The 27,020-nt window shown below is 36.5% G+C and overlaps 1 protein-coding gene across 3 annotated transcripts in view; it reads right to left on the minus strand.

Moving 5' to 3' along the window:
• Window positions 1-291: 291 nt before the first annotated feature.
• LOC117415126 (dedicator of cytokinesis protein 1) overlaps window positions 292-27,020 on the minus strand; it is a 212,040-nt gene continuing 185,311 nt past the window's right edge. For 2 of the 3 annotated variants that reach the window (XM_034025106.3, XM_059026208.1), the window contains exons 41-52: window positions 23,943-24,084; window positions 23,452-23,533; window positions 21,743-21,827; window positions 19,760-19,846; window positions 16,593-16,769; window positions 14,952-15,035; window positions 8,427-8,564; window positions 5,082-5,233; window positions 3,374-3,572; window positions 3,091-3,250; window positions 2,292-2,443; window positions 292-1,127 (exon numbers count right to left, since the gene is read on the minus strand). In XM_034025106.3, the coding sequence (XP_033880997.3) occupies window positions 1,032-1,127; window positions 2,292-2,443; window positions 3,091-3,250; window positions 3,374-3,572; window positions 5,082-5,233; window positions 8,427-8,564; window positions 14,952-15,035; window positions 16,593-16,769; window positions 19,760-19,846; window positions 21,743-21,827; window positions 23,452-23,533; window positions 23,943-24,084 (1,554 nt within the window). In that variant the 3' untranslated portion in view covers window positions 292-1,031. The remainder of the gene's footprint in view (window positions 1,128-2,291; window positions 2,444-3,090; window positions 3,251-3,373; window positions 3,573-5,081; window positions 5,234-8,426; window positions 8,565-14,951; window positions 15,036-16,592; window positions 16,770-19,759; window positions 19,847-21,742; window positions 21,828-23,451; window positions 23,534-23,942; window positions 24,085-27,020) is intronic. The other variant, XM_059026209.1, reaches the window with a different exon arrangement.

Genomic DNA, 27,020 nt, shown 5'->3' on the forward strand with positions numbered 1-27,020 from the left:
AACGTCTTTCAATCTGTCACCCTCTAGCTTACAGCCCCTACTGCAGCACATGATCGCCATGCCTTCAGGAGTGAACTGAACAAAGGAGCTGTGTGGAAAACCTCAAGGATATACAAAAAAAAAAAAAAGCAATTGTCTGCTGTACCTAACCATTTGGTGTTGACTAAAACTAAAAAAACGAAAACAAAAAAAAACTTGCGCAAGATGAAAACCCATTCCTTTATAGTACACCCTATATTGCACATAAGAAAAAAAAAAAAGATATCATTTAAAAAATATATACAATATATGTACAATTTGAACATTTTATTTTGGAGTCAGTAGTGAATTTGAAACTATCACGATTACATAATACTTCAACAAATAATATACAATGAGAATAGAAAAAAAAGTTAGCTGTAAACACACCAAACCCCATTATTTAGACTATTAAATACAATCTATTAAAAAAAGTTACATAAGTTTACATAGTACTTTACAGTCCTGTAATTCTTAATCTAAAAGCCCTTTTTGGATTTATTTGCTAGATACTATTTAGTGTTACGATAAAAGCTGGCACCATAAAACAAGTTTAAAAAAAATCATATATACACAAACCTCTGTACAGAATGATTAGATAATATTGGCAGTATTGTAGTAGTTTCTGTAAAATTCAATAACCAATCATCATTCAGTCAACAGCAGGCACCCAACAGCTCATACGATTATTATAAAGAAAATTAACATAATAAGTCTTTCTCTCCATCCGTCAGTATGTAAAACAGAGCAACATGTTTAGTATGTATATGCTTGTGATATTATGCATTAGTAAGTATTCACAACTCAGCAGCCAAAGACATGTTTAATAATCTGTGCAATAGGAAAAAAAACTCATCCCTCCAGCTGACTGAATCATCACGCTAAAACAAAAGTTCATTTGTGCAGGCCCAAATGAGGTAATCATCTTTTCACGCTGTATAGAAAAAAAGGAAGAAAAAAAAGAAGAAAATATGACAGCTTAGTCTTTGGGGTCTTAAAAAACATACTTTCTATCACTGTACAATTCCAGAGTCAATGGACGTTTGCTTTCGAGTTGTCTTTGGTGGTGGAGGGGGAGGGGTCTTGCTTGGCAATGGTGGAGGAAGATGCTGAAAAATAAGATTAGAAGTTGAAAGATTAAATACCTTCTACCCCAGTTCAGATTTATACAAGGGATAAATACATGAACAAAATAAACGCCCATCATGACTAAGGCAGTAATTAAAAATGCATGTCGCTTGCAGAAAAGCAAACAAACATACATTAGCAGGGATGGAAATAAGACTCCTACTGCAAAGCACTTTCCAGGTTTTAATGTGAGCTTGATTAGCTACAGTGTATAGGTAATGAGTTCAGCTGTGTCTTATTAAAAACTCATAATAAAACTGGGAATGGATCAAACTATAATGCAACGAGAGTCTTATTTCCATCGCTGCATCAGATAAAGGAAGGTTCTACAATGGGGGGAAATCTAGAATGGGGAAAGGTTCTGAAGAAACCATTTTCTCCCTTTCAAACCTGCTTCCAGAGTATTACTATGTTGTTTTCTTTAACAACCAATTTAAGCTTTGGATTTTGCATTACTGCTTCCCCCCCCCCAAACAAACTTTAACACAAGCAGAATCAGATTTAATTAAGTACAGCCATCCTGATCAGTTTTTGTAAATTTGGAAAACATGTTTAAATTGACCAGCGTAATGATCACTTTACTTACAGAGAGAAAGAGAGCCTCTGCAAATTGGAGTGTCAACTAAGAGCGATATTCTGTCAGACCAGCTAAGTAACACCTGTTCCTACTAAATCACTGTCGACTGAATGCAAGTGATCTGCACAGGTTCTATTTTACTACCTGTCTGTTGCATCTGACATGGTATAAATAAGATTTAGTTAAACTGAATAGCTAGAAAAAGAGTCCATTTTTTAAAACGAATTCCACCAAATAAATGGACTTACCCACCAAAATCCTGAATTATGTGAAAAGCAAAGTAATCAGCCCATGAATTACCAGCCTCGGAACTACCCATCTCAGTGTGTTATATAAATAACATTTTTTCTGCTTCAAGCAGTACAATCTAGCTACAGCACAGAGCAGGGCTATTATAAAAGAGAAAGACTGACGCCTTTTAATGCTACATCAGATCTTTTTTTTATTTAGTATTTTTTCAAATCTTGTGGGGAAAAGTCTTAAGTTTCATCCTTTATGTCAATCTGCCTTATACAATATATGACCCACATCATTAAGAAGCTGTATTAGACCCAATTAAGACACATACCCTTTGATGTGGAGGAGGAGGTGGGGGTGTAGCAGGAGTCGTCAAGTCTTGATTATCCATGAGATTTCCATAATCGCCCGTGTTGCTTTTTATAGGAAGAGGGGGTGGGATATCTGTTCTTTCTGGGCAACCCATACCATTCAGTTCCATGCCTGTAATCAGAAGAACATTTTGTTTGTCTATTAGTGCAAATACCTAAACAAGAAAAATAAACAGAAAACATTAACACAATTCTGGCTGGGGTGTCCTTGAGCAAGAGAGAAAACTGAATATAAACCTTCCTTTATTTCACTGTTACCATTTCTCATTAAGAAAAGTGAATCAAAGGATTTTAATTATTCCACCTCCAGCTTCACGTATCACTAATACATATACACTATTGATTGGCAGAGAGTATAGACTCTAAACTGCTATTCATCTTCTCGTAAGAGCCCTGTATGATCTTTAAGCCCTCTCATTAACTACTCAGGCTCAGCTGTAAATCACTCCCCCCCCCCCCCCTTCCACAGACACACACACTCACAGTGGGTGCGTTAAGTAACTGAGCGTCTCAGAGTGAGAATTCTTCCGCTCACTGAGCATGCTGTTAAGTGGGTTCTTTCACTGAGCGGCTCACTTACTTAACGCGCCCAGTCTCATGTCATCATGTGTGTTCTCAATTGGACTATCCAGGACATATCGACAACAATGTAAATGAAGTACGGCACGCACAATCTCACTTGGTAACTGAAAAGCTGAGTGTGTGTGTGTGGGACAGCCTATACATTATGCACATTCCCTTACAGTGGGTAGTACTTACTGGAGCCAATCTGTAAACTAAAGGCCATCCTGGCCCTGGAGGTGATGGGAGGGGGTCCAGACGTGGCTGAAGGGGGGTTAGGGGAGACAGAGAAGCGCCGGTCACCTGTCATCACACTCAACACCTGACTCTTTGGCCTTTGTGGTCTCAGTGGACTGATCTGAAATATAACAACATGTCATTTATAATGATCACCCAAACAACACACTCCTTGGGGAAAAAAAAAAAAAAAAAAAGTGGATCAAACTTCACAAGCTTTAGCAGGAAAGAAGTGTCAGCTTACCGTTTCCGAAAGGATGACAGCCTCTGTGGGCTGCAAGGAGATCTCGGCAGCTTTAAACTCTTTATCAAACACCTCCTGGTGTTTGCTGTTCCTCTTCTCCTTCTTCTTGTCTTTCTTCTCTTTGTCAAGGTCATCCTTGTCCAGTTTATCCTGAGACTTGAAGTGCTGTTTCTTTGGCAGAAGGGGCTCTAGCGCAAAGCTAAATTGGTAATGGAGGGAAAAAAATGTATAAATATGAAAAACGAGTGCTTATAGTATAAGTAATTAAACATGTCCTATTCAGCTATGATGTAACTGTATCATGTCAAGGACAACAAAATTGTTGGTCTAAAATAGGAGTCCAATAATACGACATTATGTTTTTTTAGGGGGTCTACATAAAAAATATGACTAGATCAAACTAACAGAAGTCAAGGACTGTCATGTCAATTTTCTTTCAGGAATGGCAAACTTAAATAAATAAAATAAATAAATATTATTTCTTAGCAGACGCCCTTATCCAGGGCGACTTACAAGATATCACATTATTTTTACATACAATTACCCATTTATGCAGTTGGGTTTTTACTGGAACAATCTAGGTAAAGTACCTTGCTCAAGGGTACAACAGCAGTGTCCCCCACTGGGGATTGAACCCATGACCCTCCGGTCAAGAGTCCAGAGCCCTAACCACTCCACACTGCTGCCTTTCCTTGGAGGCAATTACTGAATTATCTATACACAGGCAGACAGTTAACTGGGGATTGACAATTGCTGAAGAGGACATGTTTAATTCCTTATACTATATTTAATGACATTTCTATATTTTCAAGTTCTAACATAGGTCTTGAAATGAAATGTCCACATGCAAGTCTAGTTTTTTTGTTCTCTCTACAGAATGCTTCATATTTTAGTTGTTCTCCCTATTTTAATTCTGTCATAAAACATACCGTAATATTCTTTGGCTACTACATTTGGGATGAAGTCAATGTGAAATACTAATTCAACTGGCCTTAATGTATGCTAATGAGAAGCAGTAATGAATCTTTCAGTGCAGTTGCAATCTCGGCACCTCTGACACTTTTGATTATACAAAGTAGTCATAAACCCTGCATAAGCCCTATACCAGGAATACTAAATGGCAGTATATAGATTTTAACAAGCAAGGTTGTTAAAGACTTCAATGGTTAAGTCACAGAACAGTGTTTAATTGCCACAAATAAAGATCAGCAATTTAATTTCGCCCTTTTATTTGATTGGCTTTTGGTGTACTGCGTGTAGCAACGGAAACCTTAATGCGTTCTGGAAGCTTTTCTGTGTAATGGACATAACACCACCTTTACTGACCTTAACATTTTTATTTAAGGCAGCCATTAAAAGTAGGCAGTATCACAATATACAAGCCACAATAGAATATTACCACAGTAGTAAATCCATAAGTTGGAGACTATGGGTTTAATTTAATAAAAGATAAGAATGAGAGTCACAATCCTAGGCAGGGACGAAGTGGTGCACCAGTGTCCTTGCCTTTCCCTTGTTGGCTTCATTTTTTCTTTCAGTGGACAGTAGCACATATTTTAAAACCATCAAACTATTCTGTATATTAATAACTATATATTAGAAACATAGGAATGAACAGGCTTGAAGCCTGAACTGCTCTGTTATCCGTAAGGGCAGTATGGGACATGTGCTTTCAATCCAGCACCTCTTATCAACCCTAAATACAAACCCGTCAGATCCTGGCCTGGATGGAGAGTTGTCTGATGATATGGATGACACCGACGCGACAGACAGGGGTCTCTGTGATGACGGCATTGTGAAGGACCTGACCATGGACCTGGGCCGGCACCCTCGTCTCTCATCAACAGCAGACGGCTGCTGCTGCACACACAAGACACAAGGCCCAAACACAACTGAGTACACTGGCAGGAGAACGCTGTTACACAGCACAACACATATTACTGAGCTTTCCCTCTGCAAGACTTAAATACAAATGTTTACAAATCAATTAAACAACCAAAAGGTTTTCAATGCTCTGCGCACATCACTATTAAATTAATCCGAGGTGACCTATCTTTTTATTTAATTTAATTATGTATTTATTTATTTATTTATTTATTTATTTTAAATTTAGAGTGACCAATTATTATTTTTTATTTTTCCCCAAATTTGAAATGTCCAATTCTGTTTTTTTCTCCTTATCGCAGACAGTCCCCACACAGCACGTCCGTTCTGAGGATGTATGGACGTCCTCCGATCTCAGCAGCCTAAAGCCAGAATTGCTTTTAAGCCAATCAATCCAGAGCAGAAGTGGGCGGGCTACCGATCCCGGAAGACAGAGATCAGCCCTGCTTCTTATCCACTCTGAATATGCTTGGTGTCTGGCTAGTAGGGATCGCGCAACAGCGAAGAGGAGAATAAGTCCCTGCCAGTTTCCCATCCCCCGCCCCCCCCTCGGGGTCCCCAGCAAAGCTCTTTGCACAGCCTGGATGCGAACTGGCGCCGTCCGAGCTGTGTGACTCATCCTGCGCTCCCCGCGGCAGCGCTTTAACTGGATGAACCACTTGGGGACCCCAGTGACCTAGTTTTAATTTATTTTTTTGATTACAATTGAGGTTTTACTGATTAGAAAGCAGCAATTAAATATTCTTTCATATTCTTGTAGTAAGCTATCAGTTTACTCAAAAGCATTACTTGCTGCAAATGTGTCCTAGCACTTCTGTTAGGAGTAGCAACACTGGCAGGATAACAACAAATGTGCAGGTTCCCTTAGTCATCACCCCTGGTGGTGGTAAACGTGTTATTGATGCGTCACATGTATCTCTTCTGAATCAATGAAACCCTGGGAAATAACAAGTAGGAGTCTGGCTCATTACAAAGAGGTTTCTTAAAAAGGGCAAACATTATTTTAACAAGGCTCAAGTAATAAAGTTGCATCTTTCTTTCAATATAAATCGCTGTAACACCTGATGAAGACACACTATGTGTTGAAAAATGTTGTGTTTGTTTTTTGATTTGTTTCAATAATAATAAAATGCTTTTTTTTTTTTTTTTTTAAACAAAATGTAAGAGGAATTTGATGTATAATATTAGCTGTCAAGTACACTTGGTTGGAGGTATTTATAGGTTTTTGATGGCATGACAACTACTTGTTATTTTTTATATTCAAATCCATGACTTATTCTTACATGATGTAATGGTGTTCTCTCTCTCTCTCTCTCTCTCTCTCTCTCTCTCTCTCTCTCTCTCTCTCTCTCTCTCTCTCTCTCTCTCTCTCTCTCTCTCTCTCTCTCTCTCTCTCTCTCTCTCTCTCTCTCTCTCTCTCTCTCTCTCTCTCTCTCTCTCTCTCTCTCTCTCTCTCTATATATATATATATATATATATATATACATATATATATATAAAATATTACTGGAGTAACTGTTTTAACTAATGACTTCATAGTGCAATTAGTTATTTTACCTGTGTATATATAGAGCAGGATTTGTACGGCACTTTATAACACAGTTGAACCTGATGAAGACACATTCCGTGTCGAAACGCGTTGTATACGCTAACGATTTTAATAAGTTTTGGAATACGGAGTGTTCACCTTTTTTATTAATGAATTGCTCACATTCAAAGATCTAAAAGGATAAAGAAGAATCCTTTGGGTGTGCGGCCAAACCTGCTCTTTGCAGCTGCTATAGTAAGTTTATTGATCATTATACTACTGCTGAACAAATCCCACTAATGCAGAGACACTCATTTCGACATTAAGTACTTTTTGGCCAGCACCTCAATTCGTATAGAAACTTTTTGTGCACAAACGATATTTGTATCTATCTATCTATCTATCTATCTATCTATCTATCTATCTATCTATCATATACATATATATATATATATATATATATATATATATATATATATACACACATACATATATACATACATATATATATATATATATATATATATACACACACACACACACATACCAGATTCTGCCGAGTCAACCCCCCGGTCTGAACGAAAGTAAAATTTGCACCATTCATTTCCTTAATAACCATGCGCAAATAATGCCTGAGAGTAATTATCACGGCTCACGTGAATAGAAAAAACTGCCTAGAAGTCGTTGATCTGTGCATTAATGATTCAGACAATTGCATGCATCACCAATGATGAAGGTTCAGATGAGGTGTTTTCAAATCATATGATGCAGACTCTGCAGTCTGATTGATTACCCTTTCGTGTTGTTTTGCTACAGTCCATATTTTTGATTAAAAAAAAAACCAAAAAAACATTTTAGACACTGCAAGAGCTTGTAACAGTCATTTGTATTCAACATTGATGCTATAGTGCTACTTTGGATTCCATGTTAATTTATTATTTCATGTTGCGTTTTCACACTGGAAAATCCAATTTCTTACTTACAGAGATTATGCAAAGCCATTTATTTTAGTGGACTAAAATTTTTTTAAATGTAGCAACTTTTATTATAGCTTTTTCACCTACAAATGTGGTTTTTCATTATGTGCTTTTGCACTGCACACTGTAGCTTTAAAGTTTAATGTTTTGTTGAAAATATTTCAAATGACAAAACAGTGGACATACTGCAGCAACCTTAAATTATACTAAATCAATATGTTAACTGCACTTCTTGATTCTTTAGCGTGACTGTGCTGTGCTCTACCTTTGAATTTTAAGCATGCTTAATTGTTAAAGTAATCCATCTACCTAATGTTGATAATGCCTGTATCTCTCTCTCTCTCTCTCTCTCTATATATATATATATATACACACATACACTTCGATGGAATGCATCTGCAATAGTTGTGCTCATTAGTGTTAATTTGGAGGTTTATTCATGTGAAGCCACTTTGCTAAAAAAGGCTAATAAAGAATACATCTAAAAATTATTTAAATACAAATAAATTAAGAGTAAGTAATTACATTTACAGAAAGCTGTAATTTTAGAGAGTATTTTTATTTCACGTACGCCTATCTCTAAATTCCCTGAAGTAGCTCAAAACATGACTAACAATCTTCATGCATACATATTTAATATCAGGCAGGTTCTGGATTTACTTACAAGTGCTTTGACCCCATACTGCTTTTCTACTTTTTCTCTTAGCTGCTTAAAGCAAGCTTCCAACCTCTCATGGAAGGGTCTCAATGCTTCTGTAACTTTCTCTCCATGTATGCGGATTCCTTCAGCCAGGAATGGGATCTGTAAAGAAACAAACAGTAGAGAACAATCATATCAAAACGTACAGAGAAAGTAGAACATACATAACTCACCAATAATAACTGGATTAAACTAACTTTCAAATCAAATGTAAAATCATAAGAACATATTTTTATTTTATTTCCTTTAAGTGGGGGTTCATATAGTGCTCAGTTCTAGAACACTGTCCAATGTTCTAATCCTGCTTGATCATTCCATTCAATCCAAGGGCACTGCAGCTGTAAGGTTTTGTTTAAATGATAACTATAACTGCAACAACTCTTTGATGCTGTCATTGAAAGAACAAGCCTGTGACAACCTCCGGAAGGGATGATAAAGCAATGCATTAGGGCAATGAAAACAAACGATTGAGTAAAACCCAAGAGAAAAGCTACTCTAGCAAGACAAACCACAGTTACCAATCGTTGTTCTCTTTCATGCATATTTAAATCTAGCATATATACTACTATATTTTAAATGTCAACCCTGTGTATAATACGTAAAAGTGTGTTTTTTTTTGGCTTGTGAAAGGAGACTGCTCTAACCTGCAGCACTTATTTTTGTGCTTCAACCAATCAATACAAATAAAATATCAGTTATTAAAGACGGAACAAAACAGCAACTTTGGTATTTATGTATTTTCTGCAGAGATTACTTTCTGAATAAGAATAGATCATCCAGCAAGGAAAATCAAAACAGGATCTTAACTTGCACTGTGTAGAAACAGCTTTATAGCTTTAGATATAAATGCATTTTGAATGCCGCCTTTGCATAAACAAATTCTTTAAAAAATGTCTTAGATCTGTACAAACAGCTGGTTTTAATGGGGAGCACAACAACCCAGCTTTAGCTGATTTTCTTCAGTTACCCACGACCGTTGCTGTTCTGTGCACTCCACCCTCACTCATTAAAATGCTGCCCCTGGAAACCAAGAATTCAGCTGGTTATGAGAAAGGAGTAATTGATAGCATTTTAAGTAGGCGAATGGCATGGTGTAGGCAGCTTGAACACAAACATCCTTAAAGCAATAAATTACTAGTTGAGCAAGTTATGATAATACTCAATGAGAAAAAAAAGCGGAAAAATATTTTGATCCAAGTATTTTGCCTGTACAGGGTGATGACATTATTAATTATTGTAAATCCCTGTGGCCAAAGCAAGCGTCATGTGGTAACCTGTTCTCAATAGATCCTTGCCTGTCTGGAGATTGTTCCCTAACCAATCTTCAACAAAGAACACACTGCAAGTAAAGCTGCTATTACCATGATATGAATGGGTCTGAATGCAGGCCTATGCAATAGAATTGTGCTTAAAGAAAAAAAAAGTGATGCCATTTGCTCTTTTAGATAAAATGCCAAGGAAAAATAGGTACAAAAAACATTTGTAAGACCAAGCAGGCTCCTGGAGTGTGCTCTTTCATTCATTCATCCTCTTAGGCTGGGGTCATTTTCACAATTATCTTGTTGCCTTTTGCCAACTCATAGTGTTGCATGCTTTTCTTCAAAGCCCTGCAGCAGGGCTAAGTGCTTCTTCAATAATGCATTTAAATTGGGCGAAGCTGGTCAAGGGTCACTCCCTGCATAAAGTCTCAGTGGCATCAGAGTGGCACCTCTTACATGTAATAGCCAGCTGCTGTGTACTCTACAGTACCATTTTGTGTTTATAGAATTTGTTTACAGTACTGTACCTAATGGAAAACAATGACACAGTTTAGTGTAGAAAATTGTAATAAGGTAACTTGCAGTAATTGAAACAGCTAAGTTTGAATAATTACAGCAATAATGGTTAAGGTTCCCTGAGAAGACACGTGTGATTTTTACATTTTCCTCTCTATAAAAGGGACTTTTTAAATTCTGTATATAGATAATGAGAGTTTTGGCTTGATTCCATTCTCTAAGGAACTCATTTATTTCAGTTGTCCTTTAAGCTTTTCAAAATCCACGGGTGCCGTAAAAGTGTTTTCAGGAGGGGGGGGGATGGGGGGGGGGCAGGGGATCAACACAGGCTTACATGAAAAGCAAAAGGTTTTGTATAGAAACAGATTCACAGCTTTTGAACGTATTGTGATTTAATTAATGGTCCCAACACAAGTGGATGTTCAATATCATAAGCTATTCAGTGTTGTACTGTTTATTTTCATGTTAAAAGGTTTGCTTTCACATTCATTAGTCTTTTCATTGTTCAATAAAAGCCCACAGGGAAAACATCAAACTATGAGCAGATGACCTTGACTCCAAGAACACATACTGTTGAATGTATTGGATTCAGGGCATATATATCAAATCCATTCTTTGAAATGCCTTGATAAGGGGTGAAATACGCCCCTAAAGGTAGTGATTCATTAATTGAATTTAATTAATTTGTTGCACAGAGTATCAAATAGTCCAGTTTCCATATTCTCGTCAGAGGAGGATATCTCCCAGATTTCCATCTCCTGGAAAAGTGATTCAGTGCCGGGACTCAACATCTGCTTCATAACTAGTTTAATTCAGCTTTGTCTTGTAATCTTGGTGCAGTCTGGTTATGTGTTAATACCTCCTGTCTTGTTATTTATTGATTTGTTTTCGCATTCCAGTGTCCACGTTATAAAATACGTGATGATGATAATCTTTCTATTCACATATTAGGATTTAGTTAGAAGTTGATGTTAATCTTTATTTTTTTAATCTTTTTGCAATATTTAATAGTTGTTTGCCTATTAGTCTATTTTGCATCAGCCATAGCGATTCTATACTAGACATTTGACTTGTCTCGATTTTTTGGTGTTTTGATTAAATTAGCTGTTGTGCTTTCTAACAGATTCCATGAAACGAACCAGTCATCCCAGCTTGAAACAGGATCGAATGATGAGATAACAAGGCTTGCAAAAAAAGCCATCTGCTCTAATGACAAAGTGACAGACTTTTTAATTATATTTTCTTATTTGAAGCTGTTGTTTTTGTTTTGCAGTAACAGTTCTAACAGAGCTGCACAAAACGAATCAGTTGCAAAGCTGTTATGCACCATAACCACTTGTTATTCAAATATGTGAAGCCCCTGTCAGAACTATCAGGGCGACTTATTATTTTACATGTGATTGCGTTTAAAGCCTTTCATTATGCCAACACCTCACAAAGTTTCCCGTGAATGCCAGTAAATTCCTATTGGCATGGTGCAGGAATGCTAAATTGGGAGTAGCTGGCTGCTTTTATTTTATTTTTTTTATATATATGGGAGAGAGAGTTTGGATCAGGATTTTGTACACAACTGAAATTAGCATCTCATAGTAGATTCTCTAATTTAGGGTTACAAACATACACAGATTGTATTAAACGGGTCTATGTTATGGCTGATCTATGGGTTTTAGAGAACAAGATCCTTGGACTATTACGGTGCAGTACTGTCAGACAAAATGAAAATAAATACCTGTGACATACTCCCTGAACTTTTAACAGCATCAAGTCAAGCGCAAAGGATGCAGTCTGCCTTCTAAAATACTCTTAAAGGTAGTGATTTTTCTGCAACATAACACTTATCTAGTACTCTGTCCTGAAAGACTGTGGCTTATTATTATTATTTATTTCTTAGCAGACGCCCTTATCCAAGGCGACTTACAATATCACATTATTTTTACATACAATTACCCATTTATACAGTTGGGTTTTTTTTTTACTGGAGCAATCTAGGTAAAGTATCTTGCTTAAGGTTACAGCAGCAGTGTCCCCACTAGGGACTGAACCCACAACCCTCTGGTCAAGAGTCCAGAGCCCTAACCACTACTCCACACTGCTGCTGTAGTAAATGATCTACTGGTTAACATGTATGCCTTTAGCTTTGAAAAAAACACTGCTTGGAAGCTGCTGTACAATGTATTCATTACTGGTACCCCTATGTTGCATACTGCAAAAGTGAGGTTTATTTAGACCTGGTCAATGATTTAACTTGTTCAATTCACTAAATTAAGGAGATGGTTGGCAGGGAGCTACCTGTAGATGAAACTACTGAAAATGTAAAGACACGTACAACAAAGCTATGGTTACAGACAGGTGCACAAGAGGAAACTTCTGCTTTGGAGGAATTTAAACCTTTGCCTGTTTAACTCAGATCTCAACACAGATCAGAAGATGTATTAATCATTTCATTAATTAATCAATTGATTACCTGGAGTATCAAAGGAATTGTTCATGCAATGTACAGATGGGAACAATACTACTATTGCATAGCAGTTCCAGCCACTCCAGGTTTAACTGTGAGATTAATTAGATACACCGAAACTTGTTACCTGCACAGCTCAGGGTAAAATCTGAAATGGATCACACTGCCATGCAATGGGAGTCTTTTTTTTCTCTCTTGGCATGTTCTTGAATCCCAGCAAAACCACACTATAGCGGACATCCCAGCCTTTTTTGAAGAACTAACAAACCCTAGATACTATACTGTACAGCTAAGAAGGTAGTATTAAATGAGCAGTTTTATATAAGTAATAAACAGCCCATTGGATTCATTATGGTGAGGCACTCCTCACTGCACCCCAAGTGCAATTACATCAGCACAAGAATATCTTGTCAATTGTTATTGCTTTACAAGCAGCATGTAAGCAAACAGCCAAATAAATAAATGCTTGCATGTATGACCACCAGGAAACCCTATCACCTGTAGACATCTCTTCTTTATTTTTGCCAGTCCTGCCAATAAGAAAACCGAGTGACACCAGTATTTACGCTGTGTATTGCTACAGAACATGTATCTTTTTTTTAAATGGGAGACACTTTTAAATATTGATTAGACCTGTGCAAGCTGAGCCCTTCAGAAGCAAGGACAAGGATGCATACATCTGATAAGGCTGTGACTGGATGTACAGAACTTTTAAGCTGGCCATGCAAGAAGGCAAGGTCTGGAATACATAAAAGAGATAACATCACTCTGTGCCATTCACCACCACAGATGATACTCTTTTTAAAATAGGTACAGTCGATTTGATGCAGTTCAAAGACCCAGCTGGTCACAAACTAACACTCCAATAATGTCAGCGTGTATTTTATTGCAACTAATTTCAATCATAGTTTTGGCTCAAAGAAATATCTCCCCGCTTCAAAAATATTCACAGTCAAAGAGCAGGGATATGGCTACATTCACAAAAGACATGCATTATAAATATATTTAAATGACCACTAAAACAACACCTGTTATTGGCTGCTCCACTTTTTCTTCTGTTGAAGATCTGAGTGTTCTTAGTTTGATTTGGGATATGCTCTACATGACAAGTGGCTGTTGCTTCCTGGTACTTGTGCTTACTGTATCAAAGATCTGCCATTCTAAAGTAACAGGACTTTATCGGCAAGATTTCCACGCATTAACGTTCAAGCACACTGTACACTGTTATCACTTATCAGCTGTAGAAAATAGTTTATTGCACTGTGCAAATCTTCATTCCCCTGCTTTACAGACCTTGGGATTGGCATCAGAACACTAGAACTTGTCTGTAAGCCATATTATAACTGTGAATCAGTAGCATACCAAAGAGACTGATGAGACAGCCATACCAAAAAAAAACAAAAAACAACATTCATGTCACTTAAATTTTTGGGAGAAGCCAGCTTACACATTGCATAACACTTAAGACAGGTAATTGAAACTGACTGTTTATAGCCTTAACTTTTCAAAGAATTCAGTTCTCAGGAGCTTCAGCTCTAAGGTATGGAAAAACACAGGAGCACATGTCATTTTCACTCTTTTTAATGTGTAAACATCTGAAGCCCTGTGAAATGATACTGTTGGCTTCAAGAACCAGTAGTGTCATTACTCATTCTTTCTTTTTCTCTTTCTTTCTATATGCTTTAGTTGAGAAAGTTTTCCCTGAAAAAGATAAAGGCTTGCAAAACAAAGTAATGCCTTTTTATTTCAGAGGAAGTTATTAGATTTGGCAATCTCTGCATTCAAAAAACAAAATCAAATTCAGACAGAATGTCCTTGTCTTTTATTGCATCTAATCTTTAACTAACCATGCTGCCTGTAAGAGAGAAACAATTGCTCCCTTCAAGCTTAAAGTCTTCTAAAAGATATTTAAAACATCTGATTTACTTCAGATGCTTGCTTGTCACATTGTCTATTAGTCTAATTGTCAAGTATATTTTATTTACTTGAATAAAAAGACACACAGCTTCCAAACCGCGTAATCAGTGTGTGGTCTGTATCAATTAATTGAGAGTTAAGACTACATATAAGTAGTACAACTTTTGACAGACAGTATCATAGAAAAAAAAAAAAATACTGTGTACTATAAAGACAGTGGGCTCTATTCACAAAGCTGTAACTATTTTTTTAAAGAATGTTTTTTCAAACATTTTCTTATCATTAAGAAACCAAAAAGTCACGTGATCATAATATCACACTTTGCTAGCACAGCCTTACCTGCCAGGCTATCAGATCCTTTAGTTTTTCAATCTTGTCCTGATCCTCAGGGTGTTCTTGCATGTACTTCCCAGTAAAGAAAGCCTGATGACAACAGAGGGGGAGAAAATACATTGCTCAGTGTCATGATAACATTTTCAAGGGAATAGGACCCCAGAGTTACGACCAAAGTGTCAGCATAAAGTTGATTTATAAGAGAAAGCGACTGGTTGTATATATATATATATATATATACACATATACACACACATATATATTTATGAAGACAAATAGTAAGATGGATGTCAGTCTTTTACAGATGAGTTATGAACTAGTTTTTGTTTGACAGCTAATTTAAATGGACAGAAAATAGATGTTTAAGCTTTTATCGATTTAATTATTTTTTTTTTATCCACTTGAGGGTGTATGTACGAATAACTTAGCATTGCTGCAAAATGCTGCTTCTTCAAAACAGTTTGTAATGTAGGGGCATTCAGGATCACAACAGCTTCCAGAATTTTGAAATGTTTTGAAATACAAAGTCCAGGTATAGAGACATTTTGACGGTCAAATATTTTACTATTTGCCATATCACCCTAAAATCAGTGAGTCACAAAAGTTCAGATATATTATGTTTAAAAGAAGATAATGGGATAAGGAGTCACAAAATAAATTGGGAAGAGACACGCTGCAACAACATAATTGCCACAACATAATTCTGCAAATTCTTTAGGGGCCAAATTCGATTAGAAACTGTGCTTTCCGACTGTAAGCATTAAGAAAATTAGCCACAGCTCTACCATGGGAAACAATTAGAGCACAGTCCAAAACATGAAGCTGGTATCGCACACTGTCTATTATATTATATAATATAATTACCAGTATTTCTATTTCTGGGTGCTATCTCTGGGATCAGTAGAGGTGCAACACTATAATAAAATATCGTAAATCAAATTTCAATTATTTTTAATTTGCTCTGTTTTTAACTTTGTTCTTTTAAAATAATAAATAACAAAGAATGGAAATTTGATCTGCGGTCTATTATGGTGTTGCACCTCTACTTGCATCAATCGTAAACAATTACAACACTGCGTTGGTACTTCCATTTATACAATATATATGGATTCCTGGATAGAGAGATTTACTGTAGCAAAATAGTAAAACCCAAAATTTATTTCTATGTTTCATACAGATTTTTTTTATAAATAAAAATTGATTGAAGAGACCTATTTTTACAGTTCCAATAGTAAAAACACATTTCTGATGTACCATAAATTATCCACATACTTGATTTCATAAATAACAATAAAGAAATTAACTGTCATGCTATAAAACAGTAAGAGATCCAAGGTCAAACATTAATTTCCTCTTCAAATTAAGAGGTTGGTGTATTAGACTATAGATATTAAACACAGAGATAGGAGAGTGGGTAATGCTGGGGCAATAGATGGTAGTGAATCAAAACCAGGATTACATCTCTTGCTTCATATTAATTAAATCAGAAACATGGCATTTTCAAAACCATTCTGACATTGCCATGGCTGAATACTGCATCAATAACAAACAAATCTGGTTAATGATCTTGGCCACAATTATAACCCAATGTGACCATTCGATATCAAGGTTACGTCAAAAAGTGACATTTCAACTAAAAATAGTTACCTTTTCATAATTTGTAAACCCTCCCATTACAGCGGGATCCACAATTCCATTAAGCAGCATGGAGAGAGGATTGATGGGCAGGTTGGGATCGTTCAAATGCCGCTGAACCACGTTATTGATCTTCTCATTGGTCAACTGCATCGTTTCTATTGCATTTTCCAAAGGACTAATTTCAACCTGCAGATAACAGAAGAAAACGTGGCACAAGATACATACGTTCCATCATTATGCATCACAAACTATATGGCTTCAAACAAATAAGGTATATTTATAAAAATAAGTTTTATACATAAATTTGAATTAATGCAACAATTTGTGATACAATTAGTCACAACTTAGAAGGCACAGGTTATTATTTAACAGGTAGAAACTGGAAGCCAGGAAATAATGAGTTTAAACCTTAGCTCCGGCAATGTGAACAACATTTCCTTAGAAAGCGGCCACCTCTTGTATTCTCCAATGATGGAACATTGATTTCCCGCTAAAAGAAACACCGTTGTAATGAAGCAAAGCAGTCGGCTTGCCAATCTTTCACTGGAATCAGACAGGACCTCACCCGCCTGAGTGTGCTTGATACTTTTGTGTGTGTGGGTGTTAGTTTCACTGAGATTGTGCTAACAAACGCCTTTAATAAAATACACCCTCTCTTTGAAATAACCTACTCATATGAAGCAAACTGTAATTTGCAACAATATATAGCATTAGTTTGTAGTATTCAAAAACGTATCTGAAGAGATACTCGTTTACATTTTAACCTTCAAATATATGTATAAGGCTGACTTTACCAGCAGATGGTGCTCACTAACTCACAGGAATATGGAAATGTGGTTTACATGTTAATAATCATTCTATTATCTCCTTTAACCCTGCAGTTTCTGACTGCTTCAACACATCGCTAAGCTACAAAGAAAACACCAGGCAGAGGCTGGATACCTGGACCTGTTTGAATACAAAATGAGATGTCACCCTGTGTCAAAATATAACACAGAGCCACAAAGTGCTGGCCTTAAAGCTATTTCTCCTCAAGAGGACTCTGCACTGGGATCTTACGAGGCAAAGCAGATTCAGTATCAGTCATAGTGGGTACCTAATTGCTTTTTTATACTACGCACAATGCTGACTGCTTGGAAAAACTTGCAGTTACTATGCTACAGGGCACAGTCAATGTTACTGTACAGTATGTGCTGAAATAGTAAATACAGCTGTGACCAGCAGCAGCACTAACTGGTAGTAGTAATAGAAATACAACTGCCAGAACTTCAAAATCGTGGGATCTGACAACTTTCTAGTGGGCAGATATCAAGGCTTTAAAAAACATTTTCTACAGTCACTGCTGAAGTCTCTTATTGTTATTGCTGTTCACCTTGTTACTCTCAACGCTTTAGTCCCTATTCACTTCCTGTGTTACCTGCAGTAGGACCCAGCCTGTCTGAGACTTACACTTTGTTCTGTGCTACACAGAGGAAACTAAGTGGTGTCAGGTGGGGTTCTGTCATACAGGAAGTAGACAGTTTCCTGTCGCACAGGAAGTGAACTGAGTGTGTAGTGTTGTGGTATGGAAAAGATTAGCTTAAGTCAAAGTAAACATGTTGTTTACCTTTCTATGTAGACAGTGAAGATGAGATTCTGAGAGTAAATGGTCAACATTCCATATAAACAAAGATCACTTATTCAAAAGAACCAACAATTAACAATTCCTTATGTGCCTGATACAGTTTTTTGTTATAAAAAAAGGACATTCCCCATCTACAGTATGTGCAAGACATTTAAATTATCTTTCCTCTTAACAAGAGGGCTATAATAATCCTACAAGTTGTGATTTACAAAAGGAAATCCTAAATTGACAGCCATTAGTGGAATATGTGTTCTGTGTCTGTATGAGCTGCACATTATTAAAGGTGCATATGTAGAAGCTGCCTACGCCAAGTCACACAGCACATTTTGTACTTAAGGGCTCAGGTGTGAGTTTCCTTCTGGCAATCCAGGCTTCAAGGGGAAAAAACAATAGAGGTGCAAAGTAAAAGTCACTGTCATCAATTGTTCACGTGTACAAAATCTACAATTCAAAACTCAAATTCAATGTTCTGGTGAGTTACCTAATATCTTCATGCATCCCATTTCCAATTCAGACTCTACAGAGACCATAATGACATTCTGCATAACATTTTACATCTGAATACAACTGCCTGTATCATCATCCTGGGGACAATCTGTGGGATTTGATCACTTACATGCAAATTACATTTCAGAGATACAAGAAACAAAAATAACCATCCTTCTAAATAGGCTATGAATATACAATCTGTTTTCCTAGGCCTTTAATTTCTAATACGGATTGACAGCGAATGCTCACAAACAGGAGAAATCCAGGAAGGTTTGTTTTCTTCCTGAGGTACACGACGCTGCATCGAGGACCTGGGTTTCAATATAGCCAATGGAACTAAAACAATTTTAAAGCAGGCAGTTCTGGGTCCAAGTGAACCAAATCCTGGTGCCTGGTGCACTTCCACATCACATTGAGGTGTGAGAACAAAAAATGCAGGCTCTTCATACTTTGCTCAGGACTAACTCAGGATTAACCTTCTCTTTGTATGTTTTCCTCAGTGTCACTTCTCAGTCCCACAGACGAGCTTTAAAAACACGCCACTAAGGACCAAGGAACATTTCACATAAAAATAAAACAAATCATTTGCAAATTCTGAGTTAAAAAAAAAATCTAACAAGATTAGCTATCCTTTAATCTTTAAAACACACGTACCGTAGAACATTGCTGACATGCATGATGTAAGAAGCAATTAAGACACAAAATGATGACATTAACACAGGTCTTTTTTGAAGACATGAGCACGTTAATTCCCTTCTGCAAATCCATTACTTTTACCGCTTAAAATTGCACTTTGTTGATGCATTGCTTCTACTTGTATGTTCATAATTACAAATGAACTACAAATTAATCACAGTGTTTGAGCCTCCGCCAATAACCAATATGCACTCTTATGAAAATTTCCATAGGCCTGTCAGTTAGTAGCGAGACACGTATGTGTTCACTGATCAAGCTGTCTACAACACTTAAGGGGAAGAATCATATTGATTGTATCCTGTTAGATAAGCCCGAGATAGTTATTTGATTATGAGGCTTGACTGGTTTCATCATGCATCATACTTACCATGGAGACAGATACAACTTCAAACCATCTTAGTATACCTGGCAGCTTGTAAGCTATTACGTAAGTGGTTCTTTCAATCCACATATTCTGTAAAAGAAAGGAAAAGGCTTATGAATGAAATGCTTTACTTCTAATGTAAGTTCCAGATACCACCCCTACTTGTTTGAAGCTAGAGCTCTACAGAGCATGTTTCTTGTTCTTCAATTTGAACGAAACCCTGCTTTTGGATGTGCACTTTTTACATACACAAATTTTACATACACATTTTACATACACACTCCATGAGCGACTGAAAGCCTCCAGCAACATGAATGTTGTAAACCCGGCCTAAACTATAGTTACAAACACCCTTTAAAAGTAATTGCATTTTATATTGCACGGGTGCAGAGGTTTCCTTTTATAACAGTTAGTGATGATGATGGCTTGCTCCAAGACACCCTTTAAAATGAGATGTGTATCCTGCAAAAGTAGCACATGACCAGAGGGACTGATGACTTACATTACATGTATTTAATAGAATTAACTTGGGAAAAAGGCTGCTCTTTATACAAAATATGTTCAAAAATACATGTTTAATATGGACTATTCCAGTTTTTCTGTGTTCTTGGTTTTCTGAGATCAAGAATAGATACCCCTCAATAAGGAATATTATTAGTTAAAAGATAAGAGGTCAGAGTTACTGCACCAGAATGAATGCAGGTCAACTTAAATAATGAACCGACATCCATTGGGAATGTCCTTCTGGGACATCTTCAAATCCATCTTGGAAATGGAGTTTGGGTCCACACACCACAAAAACACAATGGTGTCTTGCACCATTTGTTTGTTATTATTTTATTATTATTTATTTCTTAGCAGACGCCCTTATCCAGGGTGACTTACAATTGTTACAAGATATCACATTATTTTGACATACAATGACCCATTTATACAGTTGGGTTTTTACTGGAGCAATCTAGGTAAAGTACCTTGCTCAAGGGTACAGCAGCAGTGACCCCCACCTGGGATTGAACCCACGACCCTCCGGTCAAGAGTCCAGAGCCCTAACCACTACTCTCCACTGCTGTTTACAGTGGTACAGGGCATAATGGCTGCAGTGTTTACCAACTAACCAGTCAAATAACTTGCTGTTTAAAAAAGGGAAAGACTCCTTCAAATCATCTTACCTGAATTCTGCTGCCCTGGTCAACTATGCACTTTGTTTTCATCTTTGCAGACCCATAATTACAAAGGTCTATGTAGTACATTTATATTTAATATTACAAAGCCCCAATGGAACATCTCCCTTAAACTCATTTACAGTATTGTTAGCAGGTGTGAAAACCTAGACAGCAGTTATATGAAGGCTTGATTCACTCAAAAATCACTACATAACATTGGGGACCGATGCAAGACACTCTACTGAAAAACATTGAAAAATAAACGTGTTTCTTCAATAGGTTTTACAACCATGTTTTTAAACCATGTTTGTACTGTGATTCTTGAAATGTATTTGTGTTTACGACTGTAAGTCACCCTGGATAAGAGCATCTGCTAAGAAATAAAATAATAATAATAATAATAATAATAATAATAATAATAATAATAATAATAATAATAATAATAATAATAAACACATAGATTTTTTGTTGAAGAATACAAATAAGCAGGAATCAAATATTTAATCATTTTGAACCATCTCTCTCTCTCTCTCTCTGTATGTGTATGTGTATATATATATATATATATATACACACACACACACACACACACACACACACACACACACACACAAACAACCCTCAATTGTACATCATCATCTCTTGGATTGTGGCCAAACTAATCCCTTTCCATGAATCCATTTGGTATCAAACAACACATCAAATTACTGGAATCTTTTTTACCATCTTAATGCTGTTAAGACTGTACAGAAACCTGAACTCTGGCTGGCTATATACATACACTAACACCATGCACTAAAATGAGTAAGAAAATGATTCTTACTGAAAATTCATTGTCTGGATCCTTCTCCCCTTTCCTTATTGGTCTGGAGTACTGAAACTTCTGGACCTCATTTATAGTGTAGAAACTAGAAAAGAAAAAGAAAATGCAACATAATCCTACACACCACTAGAGTATAGAATGTGCAATCATGCACTTTTAAGCTTGGTTAAACAGTTTGATTAGGTTCTTTAAGGCAAATAAAGGATCTATATCTAGTAACCATGGAAGGATTTCTTAACATTTTAATTGTAGACAAGTCCTTGAGGATCATTTGTGGTACGCATTGCACAGACTGTGACTTAATTCCATAGGACACACAGTGCTTTAAAAATGTGTTCAATCAAACTGGAAGGCAACAGAAGACTATTAATTAACTCTTAAAGTCACATTAAAATCTGATGGCCATGTGTATGCTGCAGGTCCAAATATCAGATACAATGCAAGCAGCTATGCAATACAAGCAGTGTATGTGCCAAAAGCATATTACTGGTTAGGGTGACCTCACCGCTCAAGGTTAACAGACTTTCACACTTAGAAAATGATATTTGTGATGTCCCATTATGTTCTCCATTCTCAAGCTCAAATGACCTACTGATACTCTCGAAAGTGCAAACTCTGAAGCTTTATTTCTTATTTATATATGTTTTCAGCCTGATATGTAACAACCAAGACAGCAATAAAACATTACAATTCCAGGCATCTTTTTTTTTTTTTTTAAAGCATTCTTACCCTCAAAAACAATTGGTCTGACATTTTGGCAAAATCACAGGTATTATTGTTTTCAGCTTAAAATTATGTTTTAAAAAATAAATAAATAAATAAATAATTTCCATGACTTAAAAGCAAAGCGATAAAAAATGATGTTTAGTGTAGCTGTGACATTTCCATAATAGCCACCTTCATCTGCAATAACTGTGTTTTCTATCTTTTTCAAACTTTATTTCAGTAAATCACATCAATTACACTCAGGGGCGCCAGTTCTTGACAACAAAATCCAATTTGAAAAACCACATAACAGGGAAAAAATAACTAATAAATAAAATCTATAAAAGTTTCCTCAACTCATGAGCATGAATACTTTTTGACACAACTTAATCTTTTAGCGAATATCATGTATTATTTATACAGCACGCTGTTTTAAGATGCATCTTTGGCATCCAGGCTTAATTTACACAGCTTGTATGGGCTGAATTTCATATGCAGGAGGCTTGGTATCTGCTCGCAACATGCTGCCATTCCTCTAACTATCCAACCAACCACCAGACTTTCATTGTAGCAGGGGGTCTGGGATCAGAGGTTATAGGTATTCAAACAATCCCTTGGACACTGGTTTTCCCTTTTAAAAGGAAAACGAACACATCTGAAAATCGATCCTTGATCCCATTTGATCCCAATTTCTCGTACTACAATGCACACCCCTGTGTAGTTCATGCAAGTTGTCATTCCTGAGGAACAAGCTGTGGAGTAGTGCAATGTTCTGAACGTCGCCAATCAGGGTACTGAAGTCGATGCAAAAAAATAATAATAAAAACAGGACGCATCAATAAAAATGACAGGTACCACATTACAGTAATGACACCATCACTTTGCAAGCATTGTGTTCACCAAAATAAATGCCTTTCTGTAACATACTGTTCGAATCACAGCTATACATGCAATGTGTATGTTGATTGCACTCTTCACGAGGAGCATCAACCACAAATGATTACCTCAATATTTGCTCTGATACAGGCTTGTTCTGAAACTTTGGTGGAAGCTCCAGTATTGGCTTCACGGTGAAACACTGGATATCTTTTCCACAATGTTAAGGAATGAGTTCTCACACACACACACAACCACAACAACAGATAGTGTTAATGAAATTCAGTAATGAAACAAGGTGAAAAAACTAAAGATTCTGAACACACTTTTTTTTAAAGCATCAATTTACACCTTTTCTGTGTTTGGAGATCATCACACCCCCCACTCCCTCCTCCTCCCAATTGTTACACATTAATTAACACCTTTTCCATGTTTGGAGATCAGTAGTGCTTTAGGTTTCTTTAAATGTCAAATATGAGTAGAACTGTGGGCTTTAAAATGGATCTGAAAATATCAAATGAAGGCACATCAAATGAAATGCAACATCTTGTTTACAAGGACTTTGTGAGAAATGTACCCATTATTAAAGTTAACACATGCCGCAGATTTTCAAGGATACATTGTCCTGGCGAGTTTTTAATGTCATCGCCTGGTGAAGTAGTCGTCTTCATTTTGTCCGCATTAGGGAACTGGGTTAATAGCCTTGCCTCAAAGTCCTCACGCCGCTCGTATTCCTTCCCTCTGTAAATGAAAATCTTGTTCTGAAAGCAAGGAGAAGAAACAGAAAAACAAAAGGAGTGAAGAGAATGCTCTGTTACCTCTGAGAGGAAAATACTTGCTGGTTATATTTACCAGTTTCTTCATATTGCAAGGAACTTGTTCAGAGAACTGGAATTCATTGCTATACTGGATTATTAAAAATAAATAAATAAATAAACAAATAAATAAATAAATAAAATTTAGCGTGACCAATTATTATTTGTATTTATCTCCCCCCCCCCCCCCCCAATTTGGAATATCCAATTCTGTTTTTTCCCCTCATCGCAGCAGGTCCCCACACAGCACAGACGTTCTGAGGGCGTGTAAGCGTCTCAAGCCTAAAGCCAGAATCGCTTTGACGCCGAGCAATCCAGAGCAGAGGCAGGGGGGCTACCGATCCCAGGGAACACAGATCAGCCCTCCTTTTTATCCACTCTGAATATGCTCGATGTCTGGCCAGTAGGGTTCGTTGTTGTGTGATGAGGAGGAGTCCCTGCCAATTATTTCGTTTCGGATTATTTACAAAATTTTGCTGCAGCAGACACTTTCCAATAAAATTAAATTATCAAGAAGAAAACCAATAAACAGCATTGAAACAAGAGAAGCCAATTAAAAATACATCATAAGTAGGGGGCACTGTTGTTAACAAGCTTGATCAACAGATAGAAGTCAAAGGTCACAAGACCAATCCATCATTAGTCATCCATGTTAAAGAATAGACAGAAGAAATATTGTCAATGCCGTTGCACTTAAATCTGCTAACTAACTGCCGAGTACAGCGTATGCTATTAAAGACACACACATATGGCTTTGGAAAAAACACCCATTTTGATAAAAGACCTTTTCTCTTAGAATCACCAATGGATCAAAGTAAGTGTTTCAAATGCATTATCATAATTTACATAGCAAAGCCCCAGAATTATATTGACTACATACTTTTGGATTTTGTCCATATATTCACCACTGAGCGCCAAGGTCATTTCAGTCCCAAATTACACAAGCATTTTACTAAATTGGTTAGTTGAACATATTCCAAATGGATTTTTCACTGTTACATTAGCTGGATCTCCACAGTTAAAATGTTTATGGTCACAGTTGTAGCATGCAGCAGTTAGAATGCCAAATCATTCTGACATGAAAAGCAAATTTTTGAACAGTGGTTGTGACACATTCAACATTAAAACAGCCTAAATAAATATCCATTTTAATTGATCTTTTTGAATTGCTGCCAATAACACTGCATTTTTTAAATGTCAAATGACTCATTACAGAGTTGAGATGATGAGTAGTTTCAGTTATAACATGGTTATGACACCCCAAACAGTTTAGAGTTTCTTCAAAATGCAAGAAAGAGTCCAACAGATTAAATACTTTGTGTAATAACTGATTGTCCACATTTGAGATAGTTTAGGCTCCAAAAATATAAATACAACTCCCGTTTGAGGGAAGTGTATCACCTTCATTTTGTGCAAATTCGTACTTAATTCTGATTAATTATGTTAGTCTCTTGGTTAAATTCACTCCCAGCAAAATGCACCATAGGAAATGCCAGTTTATATCCCTAATGATGAATTCTGTGGCCTTTATTAATTTGTCAGCTTTTTTCCATTTGTAATGTTGGACATGTTTCTTCAAGCCTGTGTACACCAAAACCCAATGATGGCCATTAATGACTGGCCATACTTCACTCAATCAATCAATCTTTATTTTATATAGCGTCTTTCATAGTGGACTACCATCACAAAGTGCTTTGCAAGATGCAGTAACAAGAAAATCCATAATACTTTAAAACACAGAGAAATGCATAATACATGATGCACAGTAAAAAAACCAAAAAAACAATGCATAATACATGAAATACATTTCTAAGAAAAAGCTTTTTTTTTTATTGGTCAGTGCCTGTTGCCAACAAATTTCATATTAGAATTTATTTTTGTCCTTTCAAGGAGTTTACACTTATGCTATTGACAGGTTTCACAATTGGGGTATCTGTAGCATCATACTATGCAAATGAGTGAAAACAGTGACTACACTAATTGTTTTGCTTGCCTATGAGACGACGCTCTAGTTAATTTGTTTGTGAAGTCTGTGTATTGTAATGGTGTTATATGTCATGTATCACCTTTCTGTTCAGAGTCCTCTTTTCATACAGTTATATTTCTGGTTAAATAATTACCACGTACGTTTAAATATCACAAGACACGACTGCGATACAGCGTGCGCACACACAATTGAAAATGACCTTGAACACCCACTGTTCATCCACAAAACCTGTTTTATTAGTGGTACCCATGTGATATAATTGGTAATACGTTCCTCTGACCAAACCTGAATACAGAGCTTTACAATGTGTATTGTATTTCAGAAAGCAATCATTTTTCACATTATTAGAATACATTCATCAATTCAAAGTTAGATTAGGTGAGCAAATTACATGCAACTCAAAATGAGTACACAAGAAAGACGTGTATTAATAAATAATCTCTACTGCTCAGAAAAGTAAATACACGCGCCCCTCATTATAAAGCTTTCTGTATTATTACACTAAGCCTTTGTTCCCAGGTACATTAATTCCTCTTAAAATCCCCTCATTATAACAAGCAGTACTCATGCTTCCCGTGGTGGCTGTTATAAAGAGGGTGGAGAGAATTATTCTTAACTAACGGCTATGATTTCTTGTATTATTTCAAACATACTATTGCTTGCAGAAGGACTTGGAAGTGTGAAATGAAATTCATAATTACGCAAATGAATGCCCCTTAAATGTCAAGCTGCTGCTGTATTTCGCAGAGTAGCAGCATATTTAATAGCACAAGTCTGGAGATATAAACTAAAACTAGAAACAAAGACAATGCATCTCCGGGGGCATAACGGTAGGGGAATGGCATCTCTGATGGAAATGTTAGTAAACATGAAGCAACATGGATATGGGAAAAAC

Source organism: Acipenser ruthenus, chromosome 7, assembly GCF_902713425.1.
Source record: "Acipenser ruthenus chromosome 7, fAciRut3.2 maternal haplotype, whole genome shotgun sequence".
Lineage (NCBI taxonomy): Eukaryota > Metazoa > Chordata > Actinopteri > Acipenseriformes > Acipenseridae > Acipenser > Acipenser ruthenus.